The sequence below is a fragment of the Bubalus kerabau genome, chromosome 4, assembly GCF_029407905.1.
Source record: "Bubalus kerabau isolate K-KA32 ecotype Philippines breed swamp buffalo chromosome 4, PCC_UOA_SB_1v2, whole genome shotgun sequence".
NCBI classification, from domain to species: Eukaryota; Metazoa; Chordata; class Mammalia; order Artiodactyla; family Bovidae; genus Bubalus; species Bubalus kerabau.
Window position 1 is genome coordinate 49,372,386 of NC_073627.1, and position 27,609 is coordinate 49,399,994.

Here is a 27,609-nt window from a genome sequence, read left to right on the forward strand (position 1 = left end):
TGCTGCTATCTGGGCTTGGTCCTTTTTCCTGCCCAGTTCCCATCCTCTTCTAGGCTTTTCCATGTCCAAGGCCACGTGACCCAAGCATCTCCAAAAATAACGCAATCTCACAAGAGCAGGGCTATGTGCATACAGCCTGGGATTAGCCTGTGGCTTGTGAACTCATGTCAGTCTTACCTCTGGCGTCCTCACACCAGATCGGACAGGCATCTATGTTGAAACTTTATTACAAAATTATAAAGCAGAGCTCTGTAACAAAAAATACATAATTGGGTTTGGTCTAACACCCAAGTAAGTCTGAGAAAATCTTAATATAAGCCACTTGAAATAACACATTCACGTCCAAAAGATTTCAACAAATTTATACAATATACATTGAGCACTAATTCCTGTACAGCTTATTCTTTCTAGTTTGGATCCAGCTATTCCAATGTATTATGAACCAGTCAGCTCTCCTGTCTTAAAACAAGTCCCAACTGAAATCTCAGAACAATCAGCAAAAGCCAAGGGATAATGGAAGAATTGGATGTTTCCATGGTAATTAAGACCAAGGATCCATGAGGGGCAGGAGAGAGCATCCAAGGATAAAAATCAAGTTTGCTACCTAGGTTAGATAGTAACTGAAATGGGATCTTAACAATTCCCAGCCTTTATTTGGTGTAGTAATAAAGATACAAAGGGGAGGGAGGGGGGGAGGTGCTTAGGGTTAGGTTGTTTTAACACCTTTTTCTCCTAAATGGAAACCTTCACCAAAAGGGATTAGAAGACTTAAAGGCAAGTTCTCCTAGAAGAGTAAATGACATCAGTTCTGATTCTGACTGAGGTTACAAACCAACCATCAGGATATTGTTATGTCTAAGAGGGAAACTGGGAGCTAGGGAGTCTAAGGCCTCAGCAGAGAAAACAAGTTTTAAGCAGGGAAACAGCCAGCTTCTGCCCTGAAGTTATTGCTAGGTTGTGGCTGAGCTGCTGTGTGCAGACCTGTTTCACAGTGAAACTAAGGAGTAGCTGAATTCTTTGTTAAACTGGTAGGCACCATAAACTATAGTATTAACTGTCCAGCAGAAAGATGGTGTCTTTACAGGGAAATCTCCATCCCTCCCCCAGTTCCTACAAAGGCTGTAGCCCAGAATCAAACTAGGACTTGGTATAATGTCAAGGTAGGTGGTTTAGTGGTTGATGGAGAGAAACCATTAAGCATATCCTGTACCAAACAACAGGTGCCCTTACAGGTTTCCCACTGCTTTCCAAAGTCATGATTGGTTCTGGTCTGAGAGATCTCGGCTGCACGGGGTGGGGGTAGGGGTGACTGCCAAAGCCCTCAGCTGTCTGAGGGTTTGCATAGCTCATCCAACGGTAATGGTGGCGCACACAGCTCTTCTGATAGTGCACAGAATGTATGTTTGTGCTTGGCTAAGCTTCTCCAGCAAACCTGAGCTCTTGCAGTGGTGAAGAGACCCTGAGAGGGCTCAAGAACAACACTCACTCATTGCACGGCCCTTCCTAAAGAGCCAAGGGAATGCTTCCTGACCTGCCCCTAAATCAGCAGGCTGAGAAAGTAAATGGGAGTCAGGAGTCCCTCCCAACCTGGGGAACAGAGACGTGCAGCTGTCTGCTCGAGGGCTGATGCCTCTGAGTGCTCAGTCTTACATGCTTGTCTGACTGGAGTAGAATAAGGCCCTTTGCCTAAGTCTCTGTGTCTTCAAGTGAGACCATGTTTAAAACCTCCATGGGCAAGAGGGACCTCTGCTCAGGGGAAAATTGTTTAAGGCTGTCCGCTGGAGACGTCAAAGCCAAGCAGAGAGCCACTGCTTCCACCCAACGCTTTCCCTTTTCCTCATCAACTGAGGATGGCACCAAGTCAGACCCCAGGAGGAGAAGCAGAGGTGACCCATGTACTGTCACACAAACTGGAATCTCCCAGCAGTCTGAAAGCCAGATGCTTTGCTGACTCCCAAGGTCAGTTCAGGAAAGGGATAGCTTCCCATCCCAGCGCTTAAGGAAGCAACTCTTAATGACTGAAGGTTTTCCAATCGCATTTGCGTTTCATTTCTCACTAGAAATAAGTTTACTGGTCCAAATTTCTGTCCCTAGGAGGATCATTATTGGTCTGGTAAACTACCATCTTTTTGGTCTAAAGAAACAAATGAATTTTAGGTAAGGTATCAAGAGACTTTAGCAAAGGTCAGTTAAAGCACAGAGAGCCACAGAGACCAGAAATGAATCCAGGTGTGCTGGGGAGGAAGACAGCCATTCCCACCAGGACTCCTGGTGGGTGAAACTGAGGAACACCGCTCAGGGGGGTGGGCGGGCTACAGGAGGAAGAGTGAGACTGTTTAGGTTTGCAGAGGAAGGGAGGAAGATATGGTCGAAATTATGGAAAGTCCTCTCCATCAGTTACCATCGTCACCCCAAGATCACCAAAACAGGGACTGGCCTGTGCGACCTGTACCAGTTTTCACTGGCCTGGGGCTTGGCCAGCCGCATGGTGTACCTCTGAAGCAAGACAGGCATGCCCAGAGATGACAGCATCTTTGCTCGCCCTGGTCTTGGGAACACTGTGCATTTTCTGGTTAGCTTGCCCGTCTGCAAGCCGCCAACTGTGTGCTCAGACACCTGGAGCTCTGTCCCCATAAGGCACTGCAGAAGCCGGCACGGGCCCTCAGGATCGGAAGACGTGCACGGCCCGGATCACGTACTGCCGGCAGATGGGGCACTCGTTCATGCGCTTGCCGCACTTGGTACAGGTGACCATGTGGCCGCACTCCAGCAGAACACAGTCGATGGGCGAGTCCATGCAGATCCGACACAGGTTCTCCTCCAGGCTGGACGGCACTGCTCCCCCTGGATGCAGAGCAGAAAGGAGAGTAAGGGGCACAGCCCCCCAGACCCACACACTTCCCTTAGGGAGAAGGAAACGTCTCCCTAGGAACTAACTCCACCTGCTTGTTTAATCTGCACCTCCATAGGCTAGGCTATAGATTTGAATAGTCAAGCACTTGTAGATCAAAGACATCCCAGAACATGAGAATAAGGCAAAGGCCTCAAAGCTTAGAAAGAAGTAACGTTCAGACAACTGAGGCTGTAATAAGGCCAGGGAGTGCCATGGAGGGACTCGATATTCCCTGAGGCAGAACGTGCTGAAAAGATATAAAACTAGCTGAGAAGAGTTTAGGCATCAACAGAGTTGTAATGAACGGCTCATGAAGGATCATGAGACTCCTCTGTAAACATACCCCCAACTGAATAAAGAAAGCCAAGGATTGCAGGGCCCCAACCTGCTTCCCCAGGCTTCCTTGGAGGAGACGCCGTGGTGCCAGAGCCCAGCAGAGACTATGGTTCTGTCTTCTCTGCTTCCCACACACACTTCACCCACACCCCCGTGACTGTTCCTCAGTGCTTTCAGAATTTGTGAGTTTGCTCCTTGTCTCCCCCACTAGAAGATGGGCTCCTGAATTCAACAAATGGAATCAATTTCTATTGAGATAATAATATACTTAGTATCTGCTGTGTGCTCTGAGGGCTGATAGTCATCTTGAATCCCCGAAACCAGTCCTGAGGTGAAAGGGAAAGTGTTAGTCTGACTCTGTGACCTCATGGACTATAGCCCGACAGGTTTCTCTGTCAATGGTATATTCTCCAGGCAAGAATACTGGAGCAGGTTGTCGCTGCCGCCTCCAGGGGACCTTCCTGACCCAGGGACTGAACCCCCATCTCCTGCACTGGCAGAGTCTTCACTACTGAGCCACCCGGGAAGCCCCAACAAAAACTATGAAGTAGGTACTCTCGTTATTCATTTTATGGGTGAGGCAAGTGAAACCAAAAGGTTAAATAGCTTGCCCAAAGATTCAAATCCAGGTAGGCTGGCTTCTAGGAAAGTGGCCTGAGGGCAGGGGCTGTGAAGACGGTACTAACTGCTCAGCGCACAGTTCTCAACAAGGCTAACTGGCTTGTGCGAGTGGGAAGACACAGTGGGCACGACCCACATCCGGGGTCAGCTGCAGGAACAGAAAACCTCCATGTGCCCAAACCCTAGCCTTCCCAGCATGTTTAAAATGGCAGCCTGAATCAGGTAGCCATAAACAGGGAACTGCCACCTCTACGGTCCCACAGGCAGCTCTCATACTCCACTGCTTCTGCGCTTTCTTTACCTGTTCCTTGGACTATTCAGAAAGTCAAGAAACACTTGAGGTGGGCGGGCTGTGAGGCAGTGAAACCTATTTACTCCTGTGAGGAGCTGGTGGCCCTAAGAGGGAACGTTTGGAAACAACTGAACTATATAAACACCCATATATATAAATAGGAATACCTATATAAATAATAGGTATGAGCTATATAATAGCTCAACCATAAATATATAGATGAGCTGGAGTAATTTACAGAATTTCATTACAGATTACTTCTGTCAAGATTAACAAATTCATTAACTCAGTTGCCAGCATTCTCCCAGGGAATCAGAAAGACCCCAAGTGGATGGCCAAACTTTGGTATCAGGTGAGGGTCTAGAACTCCAAATGCTCAACTCTCGGGAATGTATCAGCCCGAAGACCGTGCCCCATTCTGAGCAATACAGTGAGAGCTCTTCCCCGACAAAGGATGTTCTCAGAGTAGTGTAGGGGCCTGAAAAGCACTTTAAAACTTTTTCAGAAGACACTCCAAATTTGGCACTTAGTAAAGTGGCTGTAAAGCCTTGAGACTTTCACAAAAAGGCCTAGCATGTTTTAGAGTGATTGTCTCTGCAGTCAGATTCCTGCAGTGCGTTCTGGGGGTGCCCAGAGACCTGTGGGTGGTCTTTAACATACAGCCTGGTACATGGCAGCTGAGTGCCACGAAGCACGCTATTCACACAAGGCTCTCAGCTCACCACCCCTGCTTTTCAGTTGGTACCAGAAGCTGATGAACATCCCAAGTGATTTCCCTGAAGGTACACAGAGACCCTCCCACACAGACCAAGAGGGAGTGAAAGCTATGGTGCCTGAGCCCCAGGACTATGGGCAATGCACCAGAAGTGCCACCCCTTGGCTTTGCCGAAGATTTTACAGAGGCTGGCTTCTGAGCTCTGACCACCAGAGGCCTGCACATCAGGCTGCCCGAGGTGTCCTGCCACTCCGCCCTTCGCAGGGACGGGGATGGGAATTTCTAAAGATGCTGAGGAGCCCTGGTTGCCAGTGAACATCCCCCCCAGCACCGCTCCCCCACTGGGATGTGGATATGCTCAGAGTTCTCAGATGGCTAACAGGAGTAAGGGCTGAAGGGGAGGAATGAGAGAAGAGTGAAGGGCCTCAGCCTGATGCCAAACAGGAACAGCTACGTACCGTTTTGGTCTTCAGCGCTGCACACTGCAAAGGGAAGGAAAGAAGGCGTCTGAATATGTGATGACAAGGAAAGCCTCCAGCCACCCTGTCTGAGTTCACTTCCGAACTCAGGCTGCTCTCCTGCTGGGAACCAGGCCACCCTCCTCAGACCCTCCACACACAGGAGACTCACCCACCACCCCTGCTGGGGTGTCTTAGAATAAGGGCTTCCACTGCTTTGCCGTGAACAAAACTGCCAGGCAGGAAGGAGATTACACAAGCTCAGTGTTCTTTTTTCCTACCACATCGGAAGCTGGCGTTAAAGTCAAGAAAGGAGGAACAGTCTGCCCTGGTCGGCCAGGGAGTCTGGGTGCAACTCCCCATAGGAGCCATCTCCTCGTCCCTCCTTTGGGGAGGTTCTGGGGACCATCCAAAAGGGAAGCGCCTGTGATCAGGTGACCAGGCAGATGGCCCCTAACTCTGATGAATCTGAGCTCCTGGGAGAGGAGAACCTGAATCTGACTTCAACCACTGTGAGCAGGCAAGTCAGCCTGCATTGACCTGCAGGAGCCCAATCAGCTAGGGAGCGACTGGGTGAAGTCATTTCAGGAAATGCGGAGTTCCAGACAGCTACACTCGTCTCTCTCCTGCAGGGCTTCTCTGCCTTGATTGGTACAGTCTTCATCTTACCATAAATCGGCAGCACGGTCATAATAGCAAGTTTTTTTCTTCCCCAAACTCATTTGACCACAGACCTTGTTTTACTCTGCATCACTGAAAATGATACCATGGCAAATGCTTTGGAAAATGAACGGCCCCGGGGCAGGCAGGACACACAGGGTGCCGGCACCTTGGGTACAGAGTTTGAGCATGGCCAGAGGTAGTGGTGAGTCTGACGGGGCGTCATATGGCGGGAAAGGCCGTGGACTTAGACCCCGAAATCCTCAGGGCCAACCTCGGCTCTCCAGTGAAGGGAAGACGATAACAAGGCCTATTTCACAGGCTGCCCTGCGGAGTAAATACACATACACGATGCCTGACCCCCACCCGGGCCCTCAGCTCCAAAGGACAGTTGTTATTAGAGGACGCAAATGCGCAGGGTGGCCCCTTCCTCAGCTGAAGCGTGGAAATGGAGCAGGCCGCTGTGGCCCCTAACGCGCAGCAAGCGCCCTGCAGCTCTGTGCCGCCGCCGCCCGCATGGCCCCTCACCCAGGTGCTGGAGGCCCTTCTGGTCCTTGTACAGCCGCGTCACCCTCTCCATCAGTTCCCACTTCTCACAGCAGCCCTTGTAGTTGACGAAGTTGCGAGCCAGGATCTCCTTGAGCTGTCGCACGGTGAGACCTTCGATGTCCTCCAGGTCGGTCAGGTCAGACAGAGAGGCCCTTCGGCCTGGGACAAAGCTGTCCTCTGAGTCGACGGACTGCGAAGGCAAAGATGGGATGGGTGGGCTCCACTCCCCTGCCCCCGCCCCGGCTCTCGCTCCCAGGACCCCAGAGCTCTCATCACCCTGTGCTTTTGGTGACTGGCCTCAAAGGGGAGGGAATGGGGGCACATGGAGGATTACGTGGCCCCGGCTCGGCATCGCAAGACAGACCTCCGTCTCTTCCTGACCCAGGGGCTGTGCTCAGGCCCAGCAGGCCACAGCCCCACCCCCAGTGGCCGGGTGGGAGGAGCCGCACCAGCTAAGGCAGGGGTTTTGGATCCCGATTGCTCTGCTGACTGATGCTGAGCAGCACCGGGCACAATGCTCACCTCTCTGGGCCCATCTGCCCCAGGCTTCCCATGGAGATTAAACGAGGCAGCACGAGAGACTACCGCACGAGGTCCGGGTCTTTCTCCCCCAGAGAGAGTTCTGCTTTCCCACAAAAGAAGCCCGCTTCCCGCACAAGCATCCTCTCTGCACACTGGAGACCACAGCTCTGCGGCCCCACGGCAGTGCCCTGAACTCCCTCTCATCTTTCCTCCTGATTATCTGACCTCCTTCTCCTGACAATGGCCACTGTGTGCTGGAAGCAGAGGAGAAGAACAAGACTGGCACAGCGGCACCAGGAGCCTGCCCTCCGGCTGCTCTCCAAGTCAGCAGACTGGAAACCAACGGGCTGTGCCGCTCCGCAGCCTCCAGTGGGACACTGACAGCTCCGAGGTTCGCGGGAAGGCTCACGCTGAACGCCGCCCCGCACACGGGATTTCGGGACTGTCATCACCGCCTGCTCCTCCCCTCTCCCCCATGAGGCCGCCCAGAGGGTCCTGACGAGAACCGCAGTGAGAGCAAAGGCAGAGGCACAGACCCCACAGGGCCCACCTGGGTCTCGTCCTCAGCAGGGGCTCTGGCCGTGCGCTCCAGGTAGACGGGCTCCTCTTGGTCCTGAGACACATGGCCATTGGCCTGTGGGGAGAGAAAGATGCCATCACATCCGCAGAGCTGTCCCAGGGACGGCATGGGGCTCTTGCCAGCTCACGCCATATCCAAATGCATTCCCGTCTCCCAGGACACCTGGAGTCTCGCGTAACAGCATTACAGAAGCCTGACTCTGTCAGGCAGGGAAGCGACAGGCATACATTTCAGCTCTAGCCAGGATGGCATTAACTACCACTCACCGTCAGTGTGGGCTCAGCTTGCACACTCCAAGTGGAAGGAAGATCCCACGGCCGCTCCTCTGCCGGACCGCTGTCAAGTCTGTTCCCGACACTGACGCCACAATGCCAACCCTACAACTTCCGCCCACCATCCCTGGTTTTGCACCCAGACCCGTGTCAACTCTTTTCTCCCCAACTGTTCAAACTATGTCTTCGCTTCTGCCACATGAAATCTCCCCGGCTTCCTAATCAGGCCCAGACCCTCACCACCCCACCCCTCTCTCTTCTGGCTAGTCACTCCTCTCATTAGAAATTCTAGAAATATGCTCCAACCAGTAGGGCAGACTATTACTAAGAGCTGTCTTGAAACCCAGTCAAAAATTATTTTAAGGAATCAAATAGTCTATTAGCCTGAGACTATATAAGACTAATGCCTATGCTTAAGAAGTTTCATTCAGCTTAGAATTCTAACCTCTCAGAAGGTCTCCTCTGGGTATTCCTTCAGGTTTTGCCAGAGTACTCACAACTGGGAGCCACCTAATCCCATCACCATTGAAGCCACAAATCCCTTCCTAGATCCTCTCCACCCACTGCTCCCAAACAGGCGAAGGGTCTGGTGTGAGCCCAGAGCAAAGAGGTGCCCGAGCTCACAGGCCTTTTCCACTGGACTCTTCAGAGAACCAGCAAAGGGACAGCCTGGGAAACCAGTCACTCACTGCCCCCCGCTGCTCACCTCAGGTTAGAATGCATAATATGGAGCTAATTAACAAAGGGCACGCAACCACACGGAAATGAAGAGTAGAAATAACAACCGTCACCAAAAATGCCAAGTGACGATAAGCTCCTGTACACAGCACACGCGGGCAGAGATGCTTCCCAGACAACGTCCAGTTTTCTCTTAGCTTTACGTCAGTGTGGTACCCACTGACCTCCTGGTATCACCTTGGAGTTACAAGAAGCCATTCGGAGCCTAACCTTTTCCTAAGTAGACAGTTTCTATATGTCTTCTCTTTTCCACAAAAGAGAAACTCAATCTCGTGCTGCAAAGTATGCTCCTGTCTTTTCAGCGTGTCCACTGGCTGAACCCAAATCTACAGTGAGTGTCTGTCCACAGTTAGCTTTATTCCATGCGCTTCCTTCACTAGCAACTACCGCCAGGGCGCCACAGGCACAGGAAAGGGCCCTGGTGAGGCGAGCGCTACCAGCAGACACACAGCCTGCGTGCCGCTAGCTGCAGAATCGTCAGGCAGCCCTGCACGAGCTACTGCGCTTGCCCTGTTTTTCTGGCTGGCAAAATGTGGGCCTCACCAGAAGAGGGGACGAGAGCTGACCTGAAGGCCTTCTTGAAACATCAGCGGAGAAGTATCCAATGAGCCCTGGTACACGGTGTGACCTATGCGTGCAATCTGCAAACTTCTGATTAATGAAAGGAATCCACCTGAAGGTTCTTTCAGGGGAAAAAAAAAATTTCCCTCGAGGCACTCTCCTGGCTCCCCATAAACAGAGAGAAAACCCTGGACCAAGCAAAGGGAGGAAGTCATGGCAGGCGGCCCAACCTGTCCAGCAGACAGAGCAGAGCCGAGGGAGAGTGAAGCCCCAGAGCACGCTGGGGAAAAGGCCAGCTCAGGCCGACGAGGGAGCTGCATGCGTGTCCTGCAGGTGAAGCTTGCGATCACAGCGGCCTTTATGGCTCAGTGCTCGTCAGAGCTGAATCAGGGGCCCTGACCGGCAGAGGCGGGGACCAGAAGAGGAGACAGCAGCCCCACGTCCTGTGCGGGAGACAACTACACTGGCGCACGCCGGCTGTGCGCAGCTCAGCCCTTCAGGCGTGGGGTCATGCCGCCAGTCGGTCCTCCTCACATCCCGGCAGGAGCCAAAGTGGTCTGGATTACTAACCTCATCGCCTTGTTAAAGGCTCAAACCTCCCGCAAGTGACCCGAGAGTCAGTGCCCAACTGGATGTGGAAACTGGATCAGTTCAGTTCAGTCGCTCAGTCGTGTCCAACTCTCTGCGACCCCATGAATCTCAGCACGCCCGGCCTCCCTGTCCATCACCAACTCCCAGAGTTCACTCAGACTCACGTCCATCGAGTCGGTGATGCCATCCAGCCATCTCATCCTCTGTCGGCCCCTTCTCCTCCTGCCCCCAATCCCTCCCAGCATCAGAGTCTTTTCCAATGAGTCAACTCTTCGCATGAGGTGGCCAAAGTACTGGAGTTTCAGCTTTAGCATCATTCCTTCCAAAGAAATCCCAGGGCTGATCTCTTTCAGAATGGACTGGTTGGATCTCCTTGCAGTCCAAAGGACTCTCAAGAGTCTTCTCCAACACCACAGTTCAAAAGCATTAATTCTTCAGCGCTCAGCTTTCTTCACAGTCCAACTCTCATATCCATACATGACCACTGGGAAAACCATAGCCTTGACTAGACGGAACTTTGTTGGCAAAGTAATGTCTCTGCTTTTGAATATGCTATGTAGGTTGGTCATAACTTTCCTTCCAAGGAGTAAGCATCTTTTAATTTCATGGCTGCAGTCACCATCTGCACTGATTTTTGGAGCCCAAAAAGATAAAAGTCTGACACTGTTTCCACTGTTTCCCCATCCATTTCCCAAGAAGTGATGGGACCGGATGCCATGATCTTCGTTTTCTGAACGTTGAGCTTTAAGCCAACTTTTTCACTCTCCACTTTGACTTTCATCAAGAGGGTTTTTAGTTCCTCTTCACTTTCTGCCACTAGGGTAGTGTTATCTGCATATCTGAGGTTATTGATATTTCTCCCAGCAATCTTGATTTCAGCTTGTGCTTCTTCCAGCCCAGCGTTTCTCATGATGTACTCTGCATATCAGTTAAATAAGCAGGGTGACAATATACCGCCTTGATGTACTCCTTTTCCTATTTGGAACTAGTCTGTTGTTCCATGTCCAGTTCTAACTGCTGCTTCCTGACCTGTATATAGGTTTCTCAAGAGGCAGGTCAGGTGGTCTGGTATTCCCATCTCTTTCAGAATTTTCCACAGTTTATTGTGATCCACACAGTCAAAGGCTTTGGCATAGTCAATAAAGCAGAAATAGATGTTTTTCTGGAACTCTCTTGCTTTTTCCATGATCCAGCAGATGTTGGCAATTTGATCTCTGGTTCCTCTGCCTTTTCTAAAACCAGCTTGAACATCTGGAAATTCACGGTTCACGTACTGCTGAAGCCTGGCTTGGTGAATTTTGAGCATTACTTTACTAGCGTGTGAGATGAGTACAATTGTGCAGTAGTTTGAACATTCTCTGAAAGGCATTGCCTTTCTTTGGGATTGGAATGAAAACTGACCTTTTCCAGTCCTGTGGCCACTGCTGAGTTTTCCAGATTTGCTGGCATATTGAGTGCAGAACTTTCACAGCATCATCTTCCAGGATTTGAAATAGCTCAACTGGAATTCCATCCCCTCCACTAGCTTTGTTCGTAGTGATGCTTTCTAAGGCCCACTTGACTTCGCATCCCAGGATGTCTGGCTCTAGGTCAGTGATCACACCATCATGATTATCTTGGTTGTGAAGATCTTTTTTGTACAGTTCTTCTGTGTATTCCTGCCACCTCTTCTTAATATCTTCTGCTTCTGTTAGGTCCATACCATTTCTGTCCTTTATTGAGCCCATCTTTGCATGAAATGTTCCCTTGGTATCTCTAATTTTCTTGACGAGATCTCTAGGCTTTCCCATTCTATTGTTTTCCTCTATTTCTTTGCATTGATCGCTGAGGAAGTCTTTATCTCTCCTTGCTATTCTTTGGAACTCTGCATTCAAATGGGTGTATCTTTCGTTTTCTCCTTTGCTTTTCGCTTCTCTTCTTTTCACAGCTATTTGTAAGGCCTCCTCAGACAGCCATTTTGCTTTTTTGCATTTCTTTTCCATGGGGATGGTCTTGATCCCTGTTCTCCTGTACAATGTCACGAACCTCCATCCATAGTTCATCAGGCACTCTATCTATCAGATCTAGGCCCTTAAATCTATTTCTCACTTCCACTGTATAATCATAAGGGATTTGATTTAGGTCATACCTGAATGGTCTAGTGGTTTTCCCTACTTTCTTCAATTTAAGTCTGAATTTGGCAATAAGGAATTCATGATCTGAGCCACAGTCAGCTCCTGGTCTTGTTTTTGTTGACTGTATAGAGCTTCTCCATCTGTGGCTGCAAAGAATACAATCAACCTGATTTCGGTGTTGACCATCTGGTGATGTCTATGTGTAGAGTCTTCTCTTGTGTTGTTTGAAGAGGGTGTTTGCTATGACCAGTGCATTTTCTTGGCAAAACTGTATTAGTCTTTGCCCTGCTTCATTCCGTATTCCAAGGCCAAATTTGCCTGTTACTCCAGGTGTTTCTTGACTTCCTACTTTTGCATTCCAGTCCCCTATAATGAAAAGGACATCTTTTTTAGGTGTTAGTTCTAAAAGGTCTTGTAGGTCTTCATAGAACCGTTCAACTTCAGCTTCTTCAGCATTACTGTTTGGGGCATAGACTTGGATTACTGTGATATGGAATGGTTTGCCTTGGAAACGAACAGAGATCATTCTGTCGTTTTTGAGATTGCATCCAAGTACTGCATTTCGGACTCTCTTGTTGACCATGATGGCTACTCCATTTCTTCTAAGGGATTCCTGCCCGCAGTAGTAGATATAATGGTCATCTGAGTTAAATTCACCCATTCCAGTCCATTTGAGTTCGCTGATTCCTACAATGTCGACGTTCACTCTTGCCATCTCCTGTTTGACCACTTCCAATTTGCCTTGATTCATAGACCTGACACTCACAGCATTGGACCTTGCTTCTATCACCAGTCACATCCACAGCTGGGTATTGTTTTTGCTTTGGCTCCATCCCTTCATTCTTTCTGGAGTTATTTCTCCACTGATCTCCAGAAGCATATTGGGTACCTACTGACCTGGGGAGTTCCTCTTTCAGTATCCTATCATTTTGCCTTTTCATACTGTTCATGGGGTTCTCAAGGCAAGAATACTGAAGTGGTTTGCCATTCCCTTCTCCAGTGGACCACATTCTGTCAGCCCTCTCTAGGTCCTAATCCTCCCACTGTTCCCCAAGTCAGGTGAGTAAAAGGCTCACTGAGGCACTGAAGTATAGCTACAGGACGTCAGCACGCCAGGATGACGACAGTGATCCTGGCACTTCCGAGGTGGTTAATACATGCTCACTGAATAAACAAACGCATGGAAAAATAGTTCCTAGAGACCCAGCACCTGGGAGCCAGAGGCTGCCGCTACCTCCCCCAACCCTTCCCTCTCCCCACCATGAGCGCCTAGTCTGCGGAGCTGACCCTCTGCCCACGTCCTGTCAGTCCTAACCTTACAGGGTCCCCTGGGGCTACACACACACAGCTTCCAGCTACTTCCCATCCTCTGTCCAATGCCTCTCACACTGGAGGCGGGGGACCACTTCCCCCGTCCCCACCCCAGGCCTCTGGCTGAAGCCTCCTGCCTTGCCAGTGCTGGGTCCTCCCCCGCTCCCCACCGAGTGTGTGGGTGTTTGCTTCCTATCTTATAACTTGACACTAGTCTTGCTGTCTGACACCCTATCCTTTCCTCTTTCACCCCTCTCAACCCTCTCCTCAGTGATAATAACGATGCTGTTTAGTCACTAAGTCGTGTCTGTGTCTTTACAACCCTATGGACTGTAGCCCACCAGGCCCCTCTATCCATGGAATTCTCCAGGAAAGAATACTGGGGTGGGTTGCCATTTCTTTCTCCAGGGGATCTTCCTGACACAGGGACAGAACCCAAGTCTCCTGCATCGGTGGGTGGATTATTTACCGCTGAGCCACCTGGGAAGCCTGAGGTCCACTGGCATCACTCTAATCCAACAGCTCGTTTCCACATCTACCTTCCCCCTCAGAGGGGCTTTCTCAGCGTAGAAGTAACATAATCCTCGATTCTGTGTTTCCCATGCTTGGTTCATAATTCAGTCCATGTACTGCCCTGAGCCTTCCATCCCCAGGCCCTGCTGGGATGCTGATAAGGCTGCCTACTGTTCAATAGCCCTGCAAGCACACCCTAGCCCAGCCAGCGCAGGCAGGAGCTGCCGTGCCCGTGTCTCGGTCACAGTGTTTTCCTCCTCTGTCTCGCCTCCACATACTCTTTTTTTGGCCTCACCACGCGGCACGCAGAATTTCCCCAACCAGGGATCAAACCTGTGCCCCCTGCACTGGAAGCTCGAACTCATAACTGCTGGACCACCAGGGAAGTCCTACGTGGTCCTTTTTCTCCCTGGTGCCTTGTGACTATCACCGAGGAACCAAGTTCCCCATTGGCCCAAGAAGACCATGGGGTGAGAAAGCGGGAGGGTAATTTGATCAGAACCAAATGTGGAGACCTAACAGTGAATTTTCTCAAAACGTTTCTAGAACAACCAATTTTTTAAAACTCCCTAACTGGGATAGGAACCTATTTCAAAGACAGAAAAACACAAAAACCCAGTACCGTGCATCCGTTTCTCTAAGAAAAGCCCAAACGTGAGTGGGAAGTCCAGAAAACGCCCTCCGTCGGTGGGAGGCAGAAAGGCATCCAGTCACCCGCGCACTGAGCCCCTCTCCCTCGGCTTGGAGGGAGAGGAACTGGAGCCCGCCCTGGAGAGACGGGAGGCCGCACTGGCCGTACCTGCTGCCGGCCCTGCGCCTGGCCGGGGGGTGCAGACTGGAGGCCGGGTGAGGTAGGCGGCACGGTGCTGGTGTGGGGCCGGGAGAGGAAGGCCTGCTGCTCGGGGAAGTCGGGGCCCAAGGGGGGCGCCTGAGTCCTGCCGTCCTGGGAGATGACGGGCTGCTGGCTGAGCACCAGGAACACCAGCTCCTCCTTCTCCCGGCACATGTCGGTAGAGATGTCGTGGAGGCTGAGATAGTCCCTCAGATCCTTCACCTTCATCTTCATGAGCTCCTCCCGCCGGAAGTCCGTGGCGCGGAAGCGCTGGCAGAGAAGGCAGAGGCGGGGCCCGGCCCCCACTTGGCTCGAACAGCTGGTGCAGAAGTTCTTCTTACAGTCCAAGCAGGTCTGCTGCTTAAGAGCGAGAGGCAGAGGAATCCAGGTCAGACCGCGAGGACAAGACAGAGCGTGACAAGGGCTGGACACGACCGCCCCTGTGACTCGGCCTTTCACCGAGCTCCTGCCCTACCCAGGGGTCGGCCACCGGGCAGAGTTTAGGGTCAGAACCCCGCGGAGGCAGCAGGGCCCCCGCGGGTCTCCGGCAGGCAGAGGCAGGGCGCCGTGGGCAGGACTCCACTGGCGGCTCACGCCACTCACCGGTAGAGAAACAGAGGCTGTTAACTGAGAGGAACAGCTTTAGGATAAGAAAAACCCCGCCTTTACGAAGTCCCCCCCCTCCCCGCCGTTTTTTGTGGTGTTACCTTGGGGCTGTAACTTGGCCTCTCTGGCCCTCAGTTTCCTCATCTGTAATGTAGGGGGTGATGAAAGCAACTACTTCATAGGACTGTTGTCAAGTTAAGAGATAATGCACTTGGCATATCCCACACGTGAGTCTTCCATAAGTGTTTAGTGTTTTAATTATTATTTCTAGGAAATACAAGCCAGTGAGAGAGTCAAGATTCAAATCAGTATCGTGGAGCAACTCCCCTTCAAAAATTGTGTTTTGTTCTATACTTCTCAATACTGTACAATTATAATCTTTGATAATTACTACTCCAAAAAAATATATATTATTAAATGACTGAGGGGCTACTATGTGCCAGAGCTGGACTTAGTTTATCATTCAGTTCTCAAAGTGACCCTGAAAGCAGGTATTTTCCTGCCTCCCTGCTTCCAGGACAGAGCATCCGCGGCCTGGAGAGAGGAAGGCAGATCCTGAAGGGCAGGCAGGGAGCAGTGGGTCTGGGGTCCATACCTGAGGCGGTCTGGGTTTGCTGCTCACGCTCATGCTCTTTCCACCAGGCCACGGGGACTGACTCAGCCCCACGCCAGCCCCCAGCCGTGCTGAGTCAAGGGCCTGGCTCTCCCTCTCGGAGCTCCCGGCCCAGGGCCCCGTCTGCAGACGCTGGGGCCCAGGCCCCCACCCTGCCCCGGGAAGGCCCACTCCAAGTGCTGGGAGCGCGGGGCTGCCTGACAGCAAACCCAAGACAAATACTTAGTCAGCGACAGGAGGCCCTCCGGACACGAGGGGGGAGCTCTCGTCTGTGGAAGTACAGGGTGTCTCGGGCGGCTGACGAGAGGGCCGGGCAGGCGAGCTGGCACCGCCTGGCAGCAGCTACTCCCGGGATCGCGAACAACACAGGGCACAAGGGCATGCTCAGCCCCCAGGAGGCAGCTCCTGGCCCCTCAACCCGGAGGCTGAGTGAGCGCAGGGACATCCGATGAGCCCTATTCTGACCACAAGCGGGCCACACACCACCACAGGGGTGAGCCCTGGGCCCCCAGCGCTGGTCCTGGAGGGGTGCTCACTAACCCTGTAGAGAAATTAACAACTTTTCATCCTGGGGTGACTTCAGCATTAACCTAAATCTTTCTGCCCCTTCTTTTCTAAGTACAGAAAGCTGTTCAAGCAAACAAGAATGCCCAGGAGACTCAGATTCCCAGAGTCGAAATCACAGCCCCTCTGGTGTGGTGCTGAAGGAGAAGTCTGCAGAGCGGAGGGGGTTATATTTAGTCTTTTCTAAGTGTCATTCGGAGAAGGCAATGGCACCCCACTCCAGTACTCTTGGAGAATCCCATGGACGGAGGAGCCTGGTAGGCTGCAGTCCATGGTGTCGCTAAGAGTCAGACATGACTGAGCGACTTCACTTTCCCTTTTCACTTTCATGCATTGGAGAAGGAAATGGCAACCCGCTCCAGTGTTCTTGCCTGGAGAGTCCCAGGGACAGTGGAGCCTGATGGGCTGCCGTCTGTGGGGTCGCACAGAGTCGGACACGACTGAGGCGACTTAGCAGCAAGTGTCATTCGAGCAGTAAAGGGAAGCGAACATAAGGCTGTGACTGCTGACACTTGGAAGGACACGTCAAGCTCCCTCACTTTCCACACAGTGATAACCACACAATACAATGGTCACACAGCTGCACACGCTTTAGAACAGTTCTGGGACCAGTCGCCACTCAGATGGAAAGGAGATGTTTTGGGGGTATTTGGGGGGTTTGGTCACATCTAAAGCTTTTCTAGTGGGTGATGAGATGTGTTTAGGATGATACAGTGAAATTACAAGGCTTCCATGTCATAAAGCTGTAGGTCCTGACATGGAACATTGCTTACATCGGTCCAGTTTTGACAAGACCTAGCTTGACACAACTGAACAGCCCCAAGTTGCTCCATCAGCCAGATCTAAACAACAGTCTTCTACGGTGTGCAGCGTACTGGATACCAGGTCAGAAAGCAAAGACAGCAACCCACCCAGCTCCTCTGCACCCCCCAGGGGCTCTGAAGTCCCGGCATCTGAAACACACCCAACAGGAAGCAGTAAGCCAGTGCTCGCTTGAGGCTAAAACCCCAATTTGAAGAGTCAGGAGAGAACAAAGGAGAAGGAAAAGGCAGCTGTCAACAAACGCTGGCAGAACAAGTAAAGGAAACACCTAAGTATAAATTCCAGCAAATGGCACACACTGAGTAGCGAGGTGGCAAGAAAGACGACCTAGGGGAGCCCGGGTGCCCGCAGAGACACCCGGAGCACGGGGGGCCAGCACAGGTGCCGGCGTGTGGCTCCCCCTGCCAACCCACCCTTCCTCTGCTACCCCCCACCCCAGCCCCGTTCCCTGGCACAGGCCAGGCCGACGTTCTCAGCCCTCCTCCTGCCGTCTTGCCCAGAGGCAGCCCCTCCTGGGAGGGAAAGGGCAGCAGGGACATGCTAGGATTAAGTTCTGGCTGGCTGCATCCCCGCTGGGGGAATTTGTGCAAAACAGACAGCTTCCCAGAGCATCAGATGCTCACCTGCAAAGTCGGGTGCTCAGGACTGCTCAGTGGCCAAGAATTTGCCTGCCAATGCCGGAGACACGGGTTCGATCCCTGGTCCAGGGAGATCCCACATGCCGCGGAACCACTAAGCCTGTGCCTACACGTACTGAGCCTGCGCTCTAGAGCCAGGGAACCGCAACCAACCCTCAGGCCCTAGAGCCCGTGGTCCACAAGAGGAGCCACTGCCATGAGAAGCCATGCACCGCAACTAGGGAAAAGCCCTCACAGCAGCGAAGACCCAGCACAGCCCCAAATAATAAATAAACAAGTAAACTAAAAGTCGGATGCTCAGCCTACCTCAAAGGGCTACTCAGGTACTACATGAGCTAATGCACGGCGAACCTTAGCATGAGGTAGGCACCCCACACATTAACAGTCACCTCTAGTTCCCTTCCCCTTGGGCCAAGACCGAGGAGCCACCCCTCTTTCTACTCTGAGACTTGATTATCTCTTCCATGTCTAAAAACACAACCCCCCGCCAGGCCACCCTATCCTCCCCTTTCTCCAGTTGGTCAACTAAAGAGGCTGGGCACCAAACCCCCTCCAAAACCGTCAGGGCTGCATACAGGTATCACCAGCACAGACAGGATATATCGCTTCCAGCCAGTCCTGTCCTGCAATTTCCGAAACTGGAAGCTCCAGGAAGCCAGGGCTCCATATTTTTCACATCCTCTCTTATAAAGTCCTTAGAGCTCACTGGGCTTTGTACCAGTGAGCATTCAGCAAATACTGACCACAACGAAGAAAGGAAAAAGAGACAGGAGGATCTATGTCATCATGTCAATTCAACCACTTCAAGAAAAGACATTTTGAAAGCTTGCAGCTGTTAAATGCCAAACCCTTGAGATAAGATGCCAATCCACTTAAGCATGAAATTACAAGTGCAAAACTCTCGTAGGAGAAAACATCCTTAACATTCACAGAATTCACTGTGAATTACACAAAATTAATTTGTCCCCTTGTAGCAAGCAAATATTGTACCAATAACCATCTTTTACCTTCCAAATGGAACTTTGTTTCCCCCTACAGAAGCTCTTCTTGGGACTTGCCTGTTGGTCCAGAGGTTGAGAATCTGCCTGCCAATGCAGGAGACACAGGTTCGATCCCTGCTCCAGGAAGATTCCACATGCAGCGAAGCATCTACTGAGCCCATGTGCTGCCAACTACTGAGCCTGCACTCTAGAGTCTGTGCTCCGCAACAAGAGGAGCCCAAGCAACGCAACTGGAGTAGGTAGCCCCCACTCACCGCAACTAAAGAAAGCCCCATCGCAGCAACAAAGAACCAGTACAACTAAAAATAAACAATTAATTTTTTTTTAAAGTTCTTCTTCTTGGTACAGAAGCTTTCTTCCCACCTCCTCACACAGCTGCGCCTTTGCCCTCATCTCCGTGTCAGCCTTCGAGCTCCCTACTGTGGAGGGATGACTCTCTTCATCTTTACCTTTCCAGCCCAGGCAACGCCTAACACACACTGAATAATCTATTTTTCACTAAATAAGAGAAAAATTACTTTATTTTTTAATTTTGGCCACGCCAGGCAGCCTGCAGGATCTTAGTTCACCGACTTGGGCTCGAACCCACACCCCCTGCAGTGGAAGCGCAAAGTCTTAACTGCTGAGCCACCAGAGAAGTCCCTGGAGTTCCTTATTTTACTCAGTGCCACGCCTTATTTTAGTCAGACTGATACCCTGCCTTCTTCAGTTTGACCTTCTCCTCCTCCATTTCATCCGTCTTTGTCAGTCGCGTGCCCTTGTATCTTAGTAGCTAAAGTGCCTTTTGTGTCCGAGTCTCTTCTTTCTCATCTGTAAAATGGGTTGACAGCCATTCCTTCATAGGGTTCTGGCTCAAAGAGCTGGTCACCAGATCGAAGCTGCCTGGACCGGTCTCGGCCTCCCCCAGACCAGGCTCTGGGCACTTCCCGCTGGTGTGCAAGAGCTGCCTCAGCGCCTCTCCTACGGCTCCAGCCAACCACCCTCCTCGTGAAGCCATGTCCGGTCCCTGAGACAGGGTCAGCCAGGTTGCTGCTTTGCTCAGAACCCTTCAGTGCCTCCTTGTGGCCTGGTGGCTACAGGCTCCTTACTGTGGAAGCCCAGCGCTGCTGCCCTCACTCCCCAGTCCCCTGCACCCTGGAACAGGCCGTGCACTCTTCCCAGGTCCAGCCTGCATCTGCTCCACCTCTGGTGCTTCTACCTCGGCCACTGCCGTGCCAATCAACAAGCCTCCCTCGTGGCTAGAATGATCCATTTACCAACAGTGCCGGGTGCATAATACTTAACTTATGCAACTGACTCTCGCTCATTCTTTGTAAATGAGGGCCTCCTTAACCAGACGGTAAGCTCCCCAGGGGAACGCCCTACGTCTTGGCCCTCTCTCCACAAAGCATGACCTCTAGCTGCTAGCACGCTGCTGAGACAGAACCGGGCCCTCAGTGAAACTCTTCAGCGTTGGAAATGCCAGCCGTAGAGTGATGAAAGTATAAACTCTCTGATCTATTTCCTCTTTTGCAAATTCTTCTCAACAGTCCACTCATTCATTCATTCATTTGAAAAACTGTATTGCCCACCTCCCATATCAGTCTAGAGAGACACTGGGAAAAACTTGTGGGCAAAACCGACAGAATCCCTTACTCTGTACCATCTGAGAAGACAGGCAGTCCACAAACACATGTATGTTGGGTGGTGAAAACCACTATGAAGAAAATAAAGCACCTTCCCATCCCCACCCAACCATCCCTCTTTCTTCTGGGGCCGGTTCCCCCATCCATCCACTTTCTCTCTTCTGGCTGACCAATGTCAAAAATGTGCTAGATCTCCTGATTCTCCCAAGTTTGTTTGTTTGTTTTTAAATTGGAGGATAATTACTTCACAACACTGTGACTTTTTACCGTACCTCAGTATGAATCGGCCATAGGCATACATTTGTCTCTCCATCCTGTACCCCCGCCCTTCTACACCCCAACCCTCCAGGTTGTCACAGAGCACCAGCTTTGGCAGCCCTGAGTCATGTGTCAAACTCCCAATGCTGACCTGTTTTACATATGGTAATGTATGTTTCAATGTTATTCTCTCAGATAAGCTCCCAAGTTACCACCACTTATCTTTGCTTTCTCTCCATTTCCACTCCAGAGTATAACTGACTTTAAAAAAAAGAAAGGGGGGGTGTCAAACCTACTGCAGATTCATGCTGCTGCTTTTTGTGTGTGTGTGTGTCTGTGCTGCATGGCTTGCAAGATCTTAGTTCCCCAATCAGGGAGTGAATGGGAAAGTGCAGAGTCCTAACCACTGCACCACCAGGGAATTTCCCATGCTGCTTCATTCAGACAAGGGTTTTCCCTATTCCTTTCTTGCCAGTTACTTTGCCACTTCTACTGGTTGTTCCTAGCATTGCTCACAATGTACAGATGAAAACAGCACGTGCTCTGACCATCCAACAGACTCCTGATGTGCTTATGGAGTCCTTGAAATGACTGATTTAGATAAGGAGGACAATTTCTTCATCTGTTAAACAGGAAGACATAACAGTAGCATGTACGTTACAGGGTGGTGTAAGGATGCAGGGACACCACGCATCTGAAATGCCTAGCTTGGTGCCAGGCACGTGAACAGGACCCCACAGCCCTCCTTCCATCACCTCCGATGCTTAGTCCACCCACTGTCTCCACCCTCAGCAGCACTGAGACCGCATGGCCCCGAGTTCCTCCTGCTCTCCACCTCAGTCTCCATTTTCGGACTGAACCCCTCAGTCCACGTGTAAGAGGGGCGCCCCTGCCCACGGAGCCACAGTCGCCTGGCTTTGGCAGCCTCTCCCGCTGAGTTCTAAGTGACTGGGGTGGCCGAGCACATCACAGCAGAGCTTGGCTGTGCGCTCCCCTTCCCCACATGGCAGTGAGGTGCAGGCAAAATGCAGCCTGCGAGGCAAACTGCCCATGCTCCGGCACCTCACAGGCTCAGAGGGGTGGCTGGTCAACGCTGCGAGCTGCGGAAAGTCTGACACGCTGTCTTTGCGGGGAGGACTTGAGAGTCAGATGTATGTTTGAATCCTGGCTCTGCTTTTTAATAACCATGCAGCTGTGGGGCACTACCTACGCGGAGGGGAAAGAATGAGTATCTTCATGTCTAGGAAGCTATTTGTCAGGAACTTGACAGATACAGTTTCCTTTTACTGTTAAACTTTAAGCCTTAGTTTCTCATATGTAAAGTGGGAGGTCAGGGCCCCTGAAACCTACATCAAAGAATGTCCCTGGGGGTCCAATGGTTAAGACTCTGCGCTTCCAATGCAGCGAGTGCAGATTCAATCCTCAGGCGGGGAATTAAGATCCCAAATGCCATGTGGCAGAGCAAAACAAAACCCAAAACAAAAAATCTACATCATAGAGGTATTGCGAGGATTAAATGAAACCAAAACTCTACAAATCACTTAAAATAGTCCCTGGCATACAGCAGATGGTTTAGAAAGTATTTTTTCCTCTCAAATTTCCCATTATCATCACTGGAACATCACCTCCTGGGCTGCACAGTTCTCATTCTGTAGAGTTTTTTCCCAGGTCAGGGCTCACCGTCAGCCCCCCGGGGTGCTTGCCCAGACAGAGGGGAAGCCCACACCCATGCACACCATCGGCCCAGCCAGCAACTTCACTTCCTGCCCACTACTCTGGAAACCGCTATCATGCATTTTAAATAATATGGCTACAGTAAATAAATAAGCTCCAGTCTTCACCTTGTCAGGGTCCTGATGTACCTGAGATGTCCCTGACACTGCCCTCAATTAAAAGAACAAGTTCATCTAGAGTCAGGCTTTTTACGACGGCAGCTAATGAAGGAAACAGCAAGTGCCTGCTGCACCCCAAGCATCACGCCGGGCCCCCTGAACAGCTTAGCTCACTTATTCCCAGGACACTGTGAGATGTGATTTACATACAACTATGATGGCATCCGGTCCCATCACTTCAGGGAAACAGATGGGGAAACAGTGGAAACAGTGTCAGACTTTATTTTGGGGGGCTCCAAAATCACTGCAGATGGTGACTGCAGCCATGAAATTAAAAGACGCTTACTCCTTGGAAGAAAAGTTGTGACCAATCTATATGGTATATTGAAAAGCAGAGACATTACTTTGTCAACAAAGGTCCGTCTAGTCAAGGCTATGCTTTTTCCAGTGGTCATGTATGGATGCGAGAGTTGGACTGTGAAGAAAGCTGAGCGCCGAAGAACCGATGCTTTTGAACTGTGGTGTTGGAGAAGACTCTTGAGAGTCCCTTGGACTGCAAGGAGATCCAACCAGTCCATTCTAAAGGAGATCAGCCCTGGGTGCTCTTTGGAAGGAATGATGCTAAAGCTGAAACTCCAGTACTTTGGCCACCTCATGCGAAGAGTTGACTCATTGGAATAGACTCTGATGCTGGGAGGGATTGGGGGCAGGAGGAAAAGGGGATGACAGAGGATGAGATGGCTGGATGGAATCACCGACTCGATGCACATGAGTTTGAGTGAACTCCAGGAGATGGTGATGGACAGGGAGGCCTGGTGTGCTGTGATTCATGGGGTCACAAAGAGTTGGACATGACTGAGCGACTGAACTGAACTGAACTGATGATATCCCCACTTCAGAGTTGGGAAATGAATCTCAAGAGGTGAAGTTATACAGCTTGGAAGTGGCCAAGCTGCTATCTGAATTCAGATCTGCTGCTGCTGCTGCTAAGTCGCTTCAGTCGTGTCCGACTCTTCGCGACCCCATGGACTGCAGCCTACCAGGCTCCTCTGTCCATGGGATTTTCCAGGCAAGAGTACTGAAATAGGGTGCCATCACCTTCTCCGGAATTCAGATCTAGCTGTGTCCAAATCTCTGCCGAGATGCTTTGCTTTTGCTTGGTTAGTTTTTTTTGGGGGGGGATTGTTTAGCCATACCTTGCAGCATGTTGGATCTTAGTTCTAAGTCTTTGCAAGTTTCAACTTAGCTCCAACTCATTTTGGATCTTAGTGCTGACTCTTTGCAGCCCCATGGACTATACAGTCCATGGAATTCTCCAGGCCAGAATACTGGAGTGGGCAGCCATTCACTTCTCCAGGGGATCTTCACAACCCAGGAATCGAACTCAGGTCTCCCACACTGCAGGCAGATTCTTTACCAGCTAAGCCACCAGCCAGGGAAGCCCTTAGTGCCCTAAGCAGGCATCAAGCCCATGCCCCCTGCACTGGAAGCGCAGTCTTCACCACTGGACCACTAGGGACGTCCCCTGCCTGGTTAGTTCTGATACTCATGTGAAAGGACGGGTCGGGTCTGGGCTGCCAGCTCTGCACCGGCAAAGGGAAGGGCAAGCATTACGGAGGGGAGGCCTGCCCGAGGACCCGTGGCTACACTGGCTGAGCAGGCCCAGAAGTTGACACTCACCTTCCTGGCCATGCTTGTGAAGTGAGTCCCACACGCCCTGCAGCTTGGTTCTGAGCCCGTGGGAGAAGGGAAGGAGCTGTACCCAGGGTTGGAATAGGCCTGTGTCCTGGCTCCCTGGGGCGGTGGGGCCTCCTCAGGCTGTCCATCCAGGCAGAACCAGTTGCAGCAGGTTGCCCACATGATAAGATCTGATGCAAGGAAGAAAGGGGAGAAAGGTCAGAATTAAAAAGACACACCTCAACTGGGTTCCCACCCCCGCAGGCACAGGTGAACCGCCATATAGGTCTACACCTGCCACCAGAGGCAAGGTGAGGACAGGCTTTCAGGGGCCACATCCGCACCTCCCCCTGGCTGCCCTTCCAGTAAAGGGCACGCACAGACGGCTGCCCGCCAGGACAGGCCAGCTCGAGCGGCCGAGCCGACCTGCTACCTTTGAAAGGGTGCTGATGTTTCTTTGGGTTTCATCTGAGATCTTTACTTCAAATAACATCTTTTGTCTTAGCAATTACCCATGGCCTGACAGTTCTGTCATTCAGGAACATAACCTTGCCCCTAGAGCTCAGGCAGAAAGAACTCTATCCTACATTTCCACACTCGGACTGACATGGGGCGGAGGGATCAGTATTTCCTTTACTTAGATGAGGCAACCCAGGCTCAAAGGAATCAACGTCATACCTAATTACAGAGAACTGAGATTCGGAAAACCCAGCTCTTCTGACCCTCAACCTAATGTTCTCTTCCCTGTATTACGGTGCTCCCTGCAGAACTCGCGGACAGCTCTTACATGTGTACCTCTGACTCGACATCAGCTTCTACCACGGCACCTGTAATACCTGTAATACTTATGCTTTTTTCTACACCTAGGCCATCCATTCTTTGAGGGGAGGGACCACTTATTCACATCAGTCCTGTGCACACAGCAGACGCTCCACAGATATTGGCTTCCTTGCTGAATCAGTGCCTCTGCGGACTTCATAAGAACTTTTGGGTTATTATTCCCATTCTAAGTATCAAATATAGGAATTAGGGGCAAGGGGGTTGATGCTTTTTTTTGAGAGCACCGAACAAAGAGGATCCACTCTCTCAAATGTCAGAATAAACTAAACACTACAAGGGGTTCCACTAAAATGCCAAGTGCTGCTGTGATAAAGTAAGATGCGCTGTTCTCAGTAGACCGAAGCAGTCAGGGTGACCTTGTAGGGGATTCGCTCAAGGGGATAATGAATGAAACACGTAGCGTATTCATAATCAGCTCACACAAAAGAATGGTACTTTCAGCTCTGCCTCCTTACTCACTGAAAGTGCCTTTGTTAGCTTGGAGTTCAAAGACCGTAGTGAGCTGGAAGGAACTAAGAAGCCACTGGTTCCACCTTAGTTATTTTTTAAGAGGAAAAGAGGAAGGCCGAGCACAGTGAAGGAGCTTCCTGGTTCACGCAGATATGACCTTCGACCTCATGATTACTCCAGAGTTTTTCCAGCTTCCTAATACTGCCTCCAACACATGCATTCATTTCTGTAGGCATGTCCCATTAACACCTGTCTCGGCTGCCTGCCTATGACCCTGAGAGCAGGGACCATGACAGTCAGGCAGTGCCTGGCAGACGGGCGGCTCAACCAGGACTCCTGAATGAATGAATCGCACGCAGTATTTAAAGCTTAACTAACCACACATGCATTCTGCTTCCTGCACATCAAAAACACATCTCTCTGGCTCACTGTGACTCGTCTCAAGACTCTCAGTTCCCAGAAAACAGGGACCTAACCTGCCTTATGAATTCACATGGTATAATGCAGCCAAGAGCAGTTAAATAAGCGAGTTATTTGTTGGCAAGAGACTGGAAGCAACAGCAGAGTATTAGCCCTTTGAAAGAGGAAGTTTGTAACTCTTCAAAAAAAAAAAATCACCTGTTGGGCTTCCCTGATGGCTCAGAGGTTAAAGTCCACCAGCCAGTGCTAGAGAAACAGACTCAATCCCTGATCCAGGAAGATCCCACATGCCTCAGGGCAACTAAGCCTGTGCAACACAACTACTGAGCCTGTGCTCTAGAGCCTGGGAGCTGCAACCACTGTGACCTGCACACCCCAGAGCCCGGGGTCCACAAGACAGGCCCCCGCAGAGAGAAGCCCATACAGCAACTAGAGAGCAGCCCCTGTTCGCCACAACTGCAGAAAAGCCTGCTCAGCAGTAAAGACCCAGCACAGCCAAAAATACAAATAAATACATAAAATTACTTCTTTAAAAAATATAAGAAAAAGACCTAAAAAACATCCCAAAAAAAGATGTCGATGGAAACATCTGAAACAGTGTGGAATAATACAAAGATCATAAAACCTGGAACCAGAAGACTTGGGCTATTACCTACTGCCAACAAGTCGCGGCCTTTCTGTGCTTCATTTTTCTCGTCTGGATATTCTTCAGTCCGTAACGCACTAAATGAACCTCAGTGATTGTCACTAGCGTTATAACAATGCTGTCACTGCAATCTCTCTGGGAAGGAGCAGGTAAAAAGTAAGCCTAGAGGGACTTCTCTGGTCATACAGTGGCTAAGACTCCACATTCCCAACTCAGGGGGGCCCAGGTTCGATCCCTGGCCTGGGAACTAGATCCCCCATGCCGCAATGAAGATCCAGGATCCCGTGTGTCACAACTAAGACCTGGCACAGCCAAGTAAATAAATAAAAATAAATAGTTTTTTAAAAAGTTAAACCCACTGATTTCACCACAATTACCATTTGGCTTTCCAGGCTTGTCCCAAATGTGGACACATTTCTGACAGAGTCAGCAGGATGTGTCAATTAACAGAATGAGGTGGGGGGAGGGGAGTAGCAGAACAACCTGGAGACCAGGCTGTGGGTGGTTCACTAAACTTGTCAGAACCTCCGCTCATTTGTGCCTGCAGCCTTTAGAGGGGCCAGTGCTTTGATCGAGCGCCTGCCCTCATGGAGTTCATGTCTAATACAGGAACTAGAAATGTAAAACCAAACACTGAAATTTCAGGGTGCTTTAACAGAGGTCTGTGTAGTGCAAGGGGTGTGTGCATGCTCAGTCGCTTCAGCAGTGTCTGACCCCATGGACTGTAGCCCACCAGGTTCCTCTATCCATGGGGTTCTCTAGGCAAAAATACTCAAGTGAGTTGCCATGCCCTCCTCCAGGGGATCTTCCCGACCCAGCAATCAAACCCACATCTCCTGTATCTCCTGCATTGCAGGTGGATTCTTCACCCACTGAGCCACCTGGGAAGCCGGGGGGTGGGGGAGTGAGGGGAGCAGGGAAAGGGTGACAAAGATGAGAACAATGATCAGCTCCATCCTCCAGGGTGGAGGAGTGACCAGGGAAGACAGACCCTATTGAGACAAGCTGGGACATGGGACCCTTTGTCGCAATGCCTGCACCAGGATAAACATCTCCTCG

The 27,609-nt window shown here is 51.0% G+C and overlaps 1 protein-coding gene across 6 annotated transcripts in view; it reads right to left on the reverse strand.

Annotated features, from left to right (window-relative positions):
• Positions 1-209: 209 nt before the first annotated feature.
• RFFL (ring finger and FYVE like domain containing E3 ubiquitin protein ligase) overlaps positions 210-27,609 on the reverse strand; it is a 76,191-nt gene continuing 48,791 nt past the window's right edge. For 5 of the 6 annotated variants that reach the window (XM_055577278.1, XM_055577280.1, XM_055577276.1 and 2 more), the window contains exons 2-7: positions 24,198-24,385; positions 14,526-14,918; positions 7,597-7,680; positions 6,504-6,714; positions 5,316-5,339; positions 210-2,844 (exon numbers count right to left, since the gene is read on the reverse strand). In XM_055577278.1, the coding sequence (XP_055433253.1) occupies positions 2,663-2,844; positions 5,316-5,339; positions 6,504-6,714; positions 7,597-7,680; positions 14,526-14,918; positions 24,198-24,377 (1,074 nt within the window). In that variant the 5' untranslated portion in view covers positions 24,378-24,385 and the 3' untranslated portion in view covers positions 210-2,662. The remainder of the gene's footprint in view (positions 2,845-5,315; positions 5,340-6,503; positions 6,715-7,596; positions 7,681-14,525; positions 14,919-24,197; positions 24,386-27,609) is intronic. The other variant, XM_055577277.1, reaches the window with a different exon arrangement.